The 12,202-nt window shown below is 34.4% G+C and overlaps 1 protein-coding gene across 1 annotated transcript; it reads left to right on the forward strand.

Annotated features, from left to right (window-relative positions):
* Positions 1 to 10,134: 10,134 nt before the first annotated feature.
* On the forward strand, positions 10,135 to 11,645 carry LOC117933195 (extensin-like). The gene is made up of 2 exons (XM_034854589.1): positions 10,135 to 10,198; positions 10,539 to 11,645. The coding sequence occupies exons 1-2, from the start codon at positions 10,196 to 10,198 to the stop codon at positions 11,643 to 11,645; spliced, it is 1,110 nt and encodes a 369-aa protein (XP_034710480.1). The 5' UTR covers positions 10,135 to 10,195.
* Positions 11,646 to 12,202: the final 557 nt, after the last annotated feature.

The raw sequence follows: 12,202 nt of genomic DNA on the forward strand, positions 1-12,202 counted from the left end.
GATTGGCGGGGCGATATGGCGGATGGAGCGACGGAGCGGAGCGGCTGGTTTGGGTGAGTGTGTTTCTGGTGAAAAGATGGGTGTCTCGGCTGGAGGAGCAGACGGGATGGATGTAAACGGTGGCACTGGAGAAGGCGATACTAGAGTCGCAGAAGGCGATGGTGGAAGGTTTGGATCAATATGAGAAGAAGGTTCGATAACGAGTTCGAAAGGTCGAGAATGAGAGGAAAAGTCGTCATTTTCTGTGGTGGGAGACGGTATGCTTGTGTGGTTGGAAAGAAGACGGAAAGTGCTTGAGAAGTAGAGTCAAAGGAGGAAGAGATGTTGTGGGCCACCAAGGGGATTGGACCAGAATTATGGGTCAACGAAGGGATAGTAGAGTTGGGCTTGAGAGAGACATAAGGAAAAATATCTTTATGAAATTTGATATCTCGGCTAGTAAAGACCTTTTTGGTTGATAAATCAAATAATTTGTATGCTTTCTGACTAGCAGGATAACCGATGAAGATGGATGGCATGGCACGGTAATCAAATTTGTGAGAGGTGTGAACATTGGTGGCATAGGTCAAACATTCGAAAACACGGATATGGGAGTAAGAAGGTGGTTTTGAGTAAAGCAATTCAAAAGGAGTTTTGAAAGACAATACTGGTGAAGATAACCGATTGATGATGTGTACAGCAGTGAGAGCACATTCCCCCCAAAATTGAGTGGGAACTTGAGCATGAAATTTCAAAGCTCGGGCCACTTGTAGAATATGACGATGTTTGTGTTCCACAACCCCATTTTGTTGAGGCGTGTAAACACAAGAATGCTGAAAGATGACACCATTATCTTGAAAAAAAGAACGAAGTGAGGTAAATTCTCTACCATTGTCACTTCGAAAAGTTTTAATGCGAAATTCAAATTGCGTGAACACATAGCTGAAGAAACATTTTAAAAGTGATTTTGTTTCATCTTTATGTCGCATTAAAAATATCCATGTGAAACGTGTATAATCATCGACAATAGTGAGAAAGTAATGGGCACCAAACAGAGAAGGATGTCGATAACGACCCCAAATGTCACAATAAATAATCTCAAAAGGTTTTGTAGAATAAATGACATTAGTACCAAAAGGCAAATGACTTTGCTTAGCCAAAGGACATATAGGGCAAGCATTATTGGACTGAATAGAAAAATTCAAAAAATTCTTGGCAATGAAACTCAAATGAGAAGGTGATACATGGCCTAAGCGACTATGCCAGAGATCGGTGGAAGAGATGGCGAGATTGCAGGCTGGTTGGTTTGTGGATGAGGAATGGTTGGTTAAAGATTTCTCCGTCACTAGTGCCACCAAATAGTACAGTCCATCACGTTGTTTACCCAAACCAATCGTCCTCCTCGTAGCCAGATCCTGCAAAATACACCAATAAGGGAAAAACGTCACTGAACAATTTAACCTCTTGTCAAACGACTAACTGATATTAAATCAACTTTGAATGTAGGCACAAATAAGACATCATGCAGATAATAGACGGAATTCAGAGGCAAAGACCCTTTCGTAACAATATTCGCTTTTTCTCCGCTAGACAACAATACGGGCGGTAACGAGCAATTTTTATTTTTATGCAATAACTTAGAGGATGAAGTAATATGATCTGTCGCCCCACTATCAATAATCCAATTACGGGAAGCGACTTTGGACAAACCTGGCTTTGTTACCGCATTCACTTTGGAACTAGAGTTTTCATCTTGGTTATTAAGAAGTGACAAAAGTTGCTTGAGTTGGGCATCTGATAATGCAACTGCAGGTCTCCCTTCATCTGCCTCAGAACCTTGGTTAGTCGTAGAAAAACTTTTATTCTGATTTGAGTTTGAGCCTAAGTTCATTCTTGCTTTAGGATGACCTGGTGGGTATCCATGTAGTTGAAAACACTTTTGTACCTAATGACCCATATCTCCACAATACGAGCACTGGGGGCATCCTCTTCCAGAACCCATGCGGCACCTATCTTGATAAAAAAATGGTTTGCCATCTTGCCCTTGAGAAGATCGATTCACCCGAAAATTTTGAAAACCAGAGGGGCGATCAGTCGGTTCCATCCTTCCTGTGTTCGATCGATCTATTCCGTCCTTCCAAGTAGCCGAAGATTTGCCATTGCTGCGCACGGCCATAGCAGCACTTGCGGCAGATTCTGCTGCTGCGTTCGTCGAAGTGAGGAGGCGCTGCTTTTCTTCTTGAGAGATAGAGGAGTATGCTTGGTGGACAGAAGGGAGAGGATTCATCAGGAGGATTTGCCTGCGAATAGCACTATAAGATTCATTCAAACTCATCAGAAATTGCATCAATTTTTGTTGATCTTGTTGTGCCCCATGTGCTACAACGTTGTAGGAAGCTAGTTCATCCCACAAGCCTTTCAATTTTGTGTAATAGGCAGAGATAGAGAGTTGCTCTTGTCGAAGACAAGCAATATCTCGCTGAATTTCAAAGATGCGAGGTGCATTTCTCTAAGAGAATCGCTCACGGAGATCTTCCCAAACTTCATGAGTAGTAGAATAATAGATTACACTATCCGCAATTTCTGGATTGAGAGTATTGATGATCCAGGAGTGAACCATGTCGTTACATCATGACCAAGTCACATAACCTTTAGGATCAATTTCTTTTAAAGGAGCCTTGATCGAGCCATTAACAAAACCCAATTTGTTCTTGGAATTTAAAGCTAGAATCATAGCCCTTTTCCAAGTCGAATAATTGTCTCCATTCAAAGATTTGGAAATCAAAACCAAACTTGGGTGATCTGAATTGTGAGTGAAATAGGGATTGGAGAGATCTGCCTTTGAGAAATCTGTAGGAATCTCTGATTTTGCCACGATGATTGAAGAAAAGAGATGCTACACGAGAGATTAGAGTGCAGCGATGAATCAGGATTTTAGTCCTGCTCTAATACCATGAAAAAATGAATGACAGAGGAAATTGGCTGAATAATATTATTGATGTTGAAGTGTATATTTATACAGGGAGGTTTGTGATATTTTTCTACAAGTCAGGAATTAGCTTACTATATTCTAGGTTATCCAGCTATAAGTCAGGAATTATAATAGGAAAACTAACATATACAAATCATCTATTCTTAACATGGAAGATTTAGGAAGATTGACTTTCCAACAAGTACCTCCAAATTTCTTTTTTGTTTTGTAATCTATTCAATTACGGTGCTTGATTTATTTTCATTTTAATTTTTGGTAATAATGGGAATGAGATTGAAAAAAATAAAATAATATTACCTTTATATATAAAGTATTTTTTTATTATCATTTTAAAAGAATATCTTCTGATAGTTGTTTAAGACTAAGAAAAATAATATTTATTCAATAAAAAAAATTAATTACAAAAAATCATATAAATCTAATGAAAATAAAGAGGTAAAATGATAATTTTAATATGTTATGTATCATTTGGGAGAAATTAAAATACCACTTATTAAAAATCAATAAAAATAAAGACTTTTCAATTAATTTTTAATCTGCCAAAATAATTATTCCGATTACTTGATCAGGAGAATCTATTCATAATGATGTGTTAAAAGGTTAGTTTTAATTTATTCTTTACAGTTAAGTCATATTTGATAAGTAGGGGATGACAAGTGGAAATCAACATCTCATTAATTTTTTTTTTCTCATTTATATGTTTGGAATAACTTAAATGAGATGAAATTGAAATGGTTTGAATAAAAATAAAATTTTACTTATAAATTTCAATTAATGTTTAATAGAAGGTATTTTTTTTTTTTTGAAAATGATATTTTTTTACAAGAAATTTTAGTTAAATATTATTGATATTGAAATGGTTTGAATAAAAATAAAATTTTACTTATAAATTTCAATTAATGTTTAATGGAAGGTATTTTTTTTTTTTTTATTGAAAATGATATTTTTTTACAACCAATTTTAGTTAAATATTATTGATATTTATAAACAATTTTAGTTTTGTTGGAAGGAATTGTAATTTATTGGCAGCTAAACTAATTTAGGGGTAAGACCACATTTTTTATTGATAAATCATGCCTATTCAAAATCAATAATCTTAATATATAAAGTAAATTAAAAATATTAACTTTAGTTTCCTCCATTATCTCAAATTGTTTTATCAACCTGAAAGAGCTCCAAAAGTTCTCAAACATATTGACAACAATCCTCCATTTTTTGTTGCATCTAATAAACCATGCAATTCATCTTTATTTAAAGCAATCCTCCTCCTTAATTATATGACACCAATATGTCACACTTCTTATACTCTTTGAATAAAACATTCTTTTCTCATGTCGAGCTTATCGTCCACTTCAAGTTTTTATTCATCCTTTGGTAAGTTTTTGGTTCAGTAAGAGTCATCCATCTTTGAATTGTTCGTCCAATTCTTTGAAATTGGTTTTGGTTCAAGGGTCCAATTATAATTACCATTATCCTTAATATAAAATTGGAAATAGTTATTATTTATAATATAATTTTTTAAATAATGTAGTGTAATGTAATATAATGTTACCATTATCCTAGCTATAAAATTCCAAATATTTATTATAACATAATTTTGGTTATGAATTAATATAGTAATCTATTATAATATAAAACAAAATCTATCAAAATTTTAAAGTTTTTGTTAATTTTTTAAGTAAAATACAACTAATTTAAGAGCTATATTAGAATTTTATTTTGTTGTATGATGAGTTTCATTCTTATGTGTTTATTAAGAGAAAAAATCTACATAACAATTCTACAATTTTTTGTATGATATGTTTCATGTTTACTTGTCTTACTAAGAAAATTAGAAAAAAAAAGGACAAGCATTATCTAAAAATGAAAAAATATGATTAATTGTTTTGCGAGACTTCAAAAATTTCTTCTTTTTGTACATATATTATTTCCATGTTCATGGTTGCTCTTATATAAGTTTTAAGTAAATGATGCCAATGTTTAAGAGGATCAAGATACCATGGGAGCTCAATAATTATTTATTTTTTGTGTCTAAGGTATTCTTTTATATGATGTTTGGTTTTTTAAAATTTTTGAGGGAAAAAACATAAAAAAGAAAATTGAGAAGAGAAAAAAAAAATTAAAAATAATAGATTTAGAGTTAATAAAATATTTTTACGACTTTTCACATTTAATTCAATATTTTTTTCCTCAATTTATATAAAAATAAATAATTTTAAAACGTATAAATTTCTAACTAATTTTGATTTTACTCACTATCCATTTAGGTACACTTCTAGTATTGAACTTTTGGTATAATTTTTTCTTATGTTTTTAAAATTAACTTTAAGAAATTTTAAACTTTGAGATAATAATTTTATTTTTTTGTACCTTAATTTTTTAACAAATTTTTAAATCTATCATGTTTTTAAATGTAAGTCTCTAAGAGTTCTGATATCTTATATAAAAGTTACTATTTTTTTATTTTTTTTTATTTTACATAAATTTATAGAGATGAAATCATTGTGTCCCAAAAGGTGTATAAGGATTTTTGGATATGAAAAAGTATCGTCTCAAAAGATAGATAGGATTATTGGTGATGAAATTAGTTTCATTCCAAAATGTAGAAATACATTTGTGGAGATGAAATAGTTGTCTCAAAGGTAAGTTAGACATTTTTAGGCATGAAATATGTTCGTACCTAAATGTTTCTACTTGGAAACGAATATAAATCATCCCTAAAATATATGATTGTATTGTTTGAACCCATTAAACTTGAAACTCATGAATTTATTAATTAAACTTGTATAGACTATGTGATATTTTATATAATTCAACAATTCCTAAGAATAATATATTGAATAAATCAAGCATTCAATAATGTAAAAGGCTAATATATAGAAATAAAATATATCATAACATTTGTTTCACTGGTATATATATATAATAAATTGTATCAAAAGGTAATATCATCTAAACGTTGAACAAAATGAAATTGTCCAAGTGAATAGTGCTAAACCATAGAGGTGGTGGTTGAGATGAGTCGGTGGCTTGTTGTGCCGTGAAAATCTTCATGAATTCCTTTAATTGCTCCAACTAAGTTGAAACTATAGTCTTGAACTCTTACAATTCTATGATTTATTGTGCTTGTGATTGAACAAGATCACATAGTTCAATTGTCTCCATGTCGGATGATGTAGTGGCACTTGAACAAAAGTTGAGGCTCATATCCCAAAACTCATATATGCTCTTTGTGTGATCTCCAAGTTAATAAGAGGATTGATCCCTTCCTATTTACTTTCCTTTCAAATTTCACACAATTCCTCCTATAAAAAGATATGATTTTAATTACTAAGCATATGACCATATCATCTACCACAAAAGTGTTTTTTGTTTTTCTTATACTATTAACATGATCCTTACATACGAGGATTGAGTTTTATCATTAATCCATCATGCACTATAGTGAGTGTCATGAAATAACTTGACCTCCCTCTATAGCTCTCCCTTATGCATATGCCATAAAAAAACAAAATTATTACTAAGAATAAACATGCTCTATATGAAAAAGTTATTTAAAAATAGATGTTAATTTCACCTTTATGTTATCTTCACAAAATGAAACACGAATGGTTTGGATCCTCCATGGTGATTGAATGACAATTTATCATGATTTTCTTTATTGATGACAACCCTTTTCTATACAAATAATAATGCAAAAATTGTAAATGAAATGAAAATGAAAGGCTAAACCTTATAATATGATAGAAGAAAGTTATATGAACTTAAGATTAGAAATATAAATGTTGCTACATTTTCTAGCTATGTACCATCCTTTTACGTGACAAAAGGAAAGCCACTCTTAGATATTATCTATCCTACTTTTCATTTAATGTTTCTTAAAATGAAGCTCCCCTATAATTTCACTATATAGGAGAGGTGAAGTAAGAGCAACAAGATAGAAAGAGAAAAATTTAGAGAAACTTATAGTTGAAGAAGTGTAAACTTTCATTTTCAGTTATAGCATTCATAGTTTTAGTTTTCAACTTTGATTTAAGTTTAATTCTCTAGTATTGCCCCTTTAAGTATCTAGATTCCAAGGCCAAGGTGAAGAAAATCCAAGATCAATCCACCTAAGCTTCTTACAACAATTTGAGGACTGTAGAGTTTATATTTCTGCATTTGGTTCATCTCTATGATTTAACCATCAACTTCACTAGGTAGGGATAGTGAGGCATTTTAGCTCAGCAATATGAATATTCCTTAACTATTTAGGAGAACCTTGTGTTGGGTTTTTCCTCATGTGGAAGACCCAAATTAAGAGTCCAAAATTTAAGGCCTCTTAGGCCTTTATATAAAAGGGTTAGAAAAAGAATCCCTCTTCTTCTTCTTCTCCCAATTTTTGTAGCCACCGGAGGTAAAAGAAAAAGAGAGTAGAAGGAGAAAGTGAGAGAAGGGAAAAACCACCATTTTTCGAAGTTAAAGAGAAAAGCTCAGTTTTTCTTCATTGTCAAGATTTTATCAAAGGTCCGATCCTGCTTTTTTTTTGTAGGCCGATCGACCTGAAATTTGGAGGAGAGGTTCATGACTCATTGATATTAAATCTGAACGGTGGAGATTGGATTTAAAGTTCCGGACAGTCGTCTTTCAATCCAAGAACAGAGCCTTTGTTTTGGTGAGTCTTCTATTCGGACAGTTTTGATCATGAGCTCCGATCAAGGTTAATCCGTGGTTCGATTGAGCTGATTTTTGGTAAGCATGTTCAGAACTCATTGATCTTCATTCTGAACAGTGGAGATTGGATTTGGAGTTTAGTTATATTTCAATCCGAGAACAATGGTTGTGTTTGGTAAGATTTCTCCATTGTCTTTATGCAAAGTTGTTGAAATGACCAAGATTAATTTGTCTTGAGATATGGTTGATGTATACCTCTAGTTTTATCTAGAAAGAATTGTGTAACCCATTGATTATATTAGTGAAGTTTATAAGTGGCCTAAGGGTCCCGTGGTTTTTACTTCTCACATTGGAGAAGGTTTTCCACGCTAAAAATTATTGGTGTTCATATACTTGTTGATTAGGTGAATTCTTGTTGCTTTATTTGATTGATTCCTATTATGTTCTCACAAGAGGGGATAAAATCTGGTTGTGCCTTGTGATACAAACAATGCACAACTAGATTTTATCCCCTCTTGTGAGAACCTAATAGGAATCAATCAAATAGAGTAACAAGAATTCACCCAATTAACAAGTATATGAACACCAACAATTTTTAGCGTGGAAAACCTTCTCCAATGTGAGAAGTAAAAACCACGGGACCCTTAGGCCACTTAAAAACTCTACTAATATAATAAATGTGTTACACAATTCTCTCTAGATAAAACTAGAGGCATACATCAACCATATTTCAAGACAAATTAATCTTGACAATTTCAACAACTTTGCATAAAGACAATGGAGAAATCTCACCAAACACAACCATTGTTCTCGGACTGAAATATAATTGTTCCGAACTCCAAATCCAATCTTCACCGTTCAGAATGAAGATCAATGAGTCCTGAACGTGCTCACCAAAAATCAGTTCAATCGAACCATGGATTAATCTTGATAAGAGCTCATGATCAAAACTGTCCAGATAGAAAACTCACCAAAATAGAGGATTTGTTCTCAGACTGAAAGACAACCGTCTGGAGCTACAAATCCAATCTCTACCGTTCAGATTTAAGATCAATGAGTCAAGGACCTCTCATTCAAATTTCAGGTCGATCGGCCCACAGACGAAGTCGGATCAGACATTTGATGAAATCTGGGCAGTGAAGAAAAACTGAGTTTTTCTCTCTAACTTCAAAAATGGTGGTTCTCTCCTTCTCTCTCTTCTCTCCTTCTACTTTCTTTTTCTTCTACCTCCAGTGGTTGCAAAAATTGGAAGAAGAAAAAGAAGAAGAGGGATTCTTCTTCTAACCCTTTTTATAAAGGCGTAAGAGACCTTAAATTTTAGGCTTTTAATTTGGGCCTTCCACGTGAGGAAAAACCCAACACCTTGATGCATATAAATGGGCTAATTGGTAAAAGGTATGTTTGCCCCTTATAGAGCATAAATGATTTTTAACACCCATATTATGCGATATTGAGTTTAGGCTAGGTTAATTAGATGTAATGGCTGCCACTTATGGACTACTTAGGTAGAGAGATGCCCCTATGACGGTTGCAGTCTTGGTTATTTCATAGTTTATTTGGATAACTTATTTCTCAGCCCCGCTCTTTAAATGATTAAAGATAAATATAATAACAAAATAAGATCAATTCATCGTTTGTCTCATTTTTAGTTTTATTGTTTGCCCTTATCTCCTATTGGTTTCTTTCCTTATAATTTTATTGATACATGTCTATCAACCCAATACAATATCTCAAACTAAACAAACATTTAACGTTGAAAATATGTATAAAAAATTCTTATTTATTTATTTTTTCAGTCTTTGAAACCTAATTTTTTTTTTTATCTAACTTCTTAAATTTTTTTTTTATATTTATAATATTATTAGGAAAGAAAAAATGTTTAATTTCCATGCAACTTATAGCACCGTGAAAACATGTGAATTTAAAAAAAATTAATTGATTAAAGGGATGGAAAGATTCCAAATGTACAAAAGTAATCTCTTCTATTTTTTTTTTTTTTGACATAAATACATTTTAATATTTTGATTATTTATATATGTCTTAAAAGAAATGATTATTTTTATAAGCAAAAAGTGAGCATTCTTGTCTAAATTGGGTATTAATTTTTAGGGTAAAAAACCGTGATGGGTTAGTTTTATACATTGGAAGTGGTTTATTTTTTAAAAATATAGTAGTTTAAAAAATGTTTTTTAAATTATGGAACTTCAAGAAAATATTTTCAAATCTATGGTTGGGAGAAATGGCAATGAATTTTGAAGTTGTTTTAAAAAAAAAAAGAATTGCATAACTAATTATATATATATATTTTTGTTTTTTCCAAAATCCCCTATAAAAAGGATTGATTTTTGACTCAAGAAGGATATGGTGTGAGGGAGGATATTCTCCAAGTTGACCTTAACAAAATCTCCCTCTAATTGCTGCGTAAATATCTTTCCAAATAATTATTTTCTATTTATCTCCTTCCATATATGATTGCCATGTTTTCTGTTCATATAGATAGATAACTCAAAACCAGTAGAAGAAGCAACGGGGCTGGGTGGGAGAATTCTCAAGAAACCACTGCGGAGCACCATGGTAAATTTTCAGCGTTTTCTTGGGTTTTTAGTTTCTTTCATTGCTGAAGATTCTCGAATTCATTTAGTTTTGATATCATTCAACTGCAATCTCACAATTTGGATAAGTTCCTTTTCTGCTTCATTAACCAGAGTTGGAAGAATGCATTGAACTCCCATGAGTAATGATATTTTAATACTTGATGTGATCATTTCGAAGGATTGAATTCAGGTTTTTGCATATATGAGATCTTGTGATGATGAATACATTGGTTCCTTCTGTTTTTTTTTCTCAATACATAATGATTATAATTATTAGGGTTCTGTTGGTTGAATGGCTTATCCTAATGGCCATTCCGCAGAATCTCGCGTCTGGAAGCAAGCAATCTCCAATGCAGAAACAGCCCTGTTGCGGGTTCATGTGGCCAGAAACTTGGCCTTCAACATTCCCTAGCAGCGATCCAATGGAACCAGCTACTCAAGATGAGAGAAACCAGCCCCCTTGTGGATGCTGCAGGCACACACCTGGACAACCTCCAATGCAGCAACGGCCCTGTCCTGGATCCACCTTGCCAGGAACTTGTCTTGTGCCTCCACCATTCCTCAATAGCAATCAAATGGAACCGAGTATTCAAGATGAGGGAATTAGTCCACCTTGTGGTTGCTGCAGGCGCACACCAGGACAACAACCTCCAATGCAGCTACAGCGCAATTCCGTTTTTGCACTGCCAACAGTGCCTCAAATACCTTTATTCTATCACCAGCCTTTCTCTTCGTATTTGTTCATGCCTCCCCTATCTCCATCTGCTTGGTATCAACCACCAGGAGCTCCATACTATACAAACCCATCAGCCATGTATGCAACACCTTCATTTCCCTGGAATTGGCACCAAACACCAGGTGCTTCATACCTAGCAAATCCATCAACCATGACTCCACCACCTCCACCTAGTTGGCATCAAGCACCGTCTTTTTCAGGTTGGGAAAACCCATCAGGCATGCCTCCAACACTTCCAGCCGGTTGGCATCAGGGGTACCAGGCAACCCCACCAGCCTTGCCTCCAGCAACTTTAGCTGCTTGGTATCAGGCGTACCAGGCAACTCCACCAGCCATGTCTTCAGCACCTCCTGCTTCTTGGTATCAGGCGTATCAGGCGTACCAGGAACCCCCACCAGCCATGCCTCCAGCACCTCCAGCTGCATGGAACCAGGGGTACCAGGCAACCCCGCCAGCCATGTCTCAAGCACCTCAAGCACCTCCAGCTGCATGGCACCAGGGGTACCAGGCAACCCCACCAGCCATGTCTCCAGCACCTCCAACTCCTTGGCATCAGGCGTATCAAGCAACCCCACCAGCCATACCTCCAACACCTGTAGCGACTTGGTATCAACCACCATCGGCTTCTTATCAGGAGAACCCATCAGTCATACCTCCGGCACCTCCAGCTGCATGGTATCAACTACCCTAGGTTTCTTATCAGGAGAGCCCATCAGTTATGCCTCCAGCAACTCCAGCCCGCTTCAAGTCAGGCCTATCAGGACACCTCATCAGCCATGCCTTCAGCATCTTTTACATATCATTGTAGCAATAACCAAGAAGATGCACGGCCCTACATTTACTGTAGCATCACTACAGACATTTGGCGTTATGAAATCCCCATCAAACATGTCTTCAGCTCCTCCTTCATGACATCATAACCCTGCCCAACCAGCTGCTCCAGATCAGAAAAAGGCATGAGATCTTTCATTTCATGAGAGAGTAGAATAAGATTGCTATTGATATCACGTTAGATCCATCAAATAAAAGTTTTTGCTCGCTGCAATTGACAATAAATCCTCAAATGATAAATTTGATAGTTTTGCAATCAATCCATCTCTTTGGTATTTCTTTCCTTCAATGTGGGTATTGTTGGTTTTAGATAATAGCATAATGTTTATTTTAGGCTTTAGATAAAACTAGTCCCTTTGTACCCATGTGTATAGATTTAATAGATCATTTGGGCAAGAAGAGGGATGATTTTGAGCG

The sequence above is a fragment of the Vitis riparia genome, chromosome 16 (genome assembly GCF_004353265.1).
Source record: "Vitis riparia cultivar Riparia Gloire de Montpellier isolate 1030 chromosome 16, EGFV_Vit.rip_1.0, whole genome shotgun sequence".
Classification (NCBI taxonomy): Eukaryota; Viridiplantae; Streptophyta; class Magnoliopsida; order Vitales; family Vitaceae; genus Vitis; species Vitis riparia.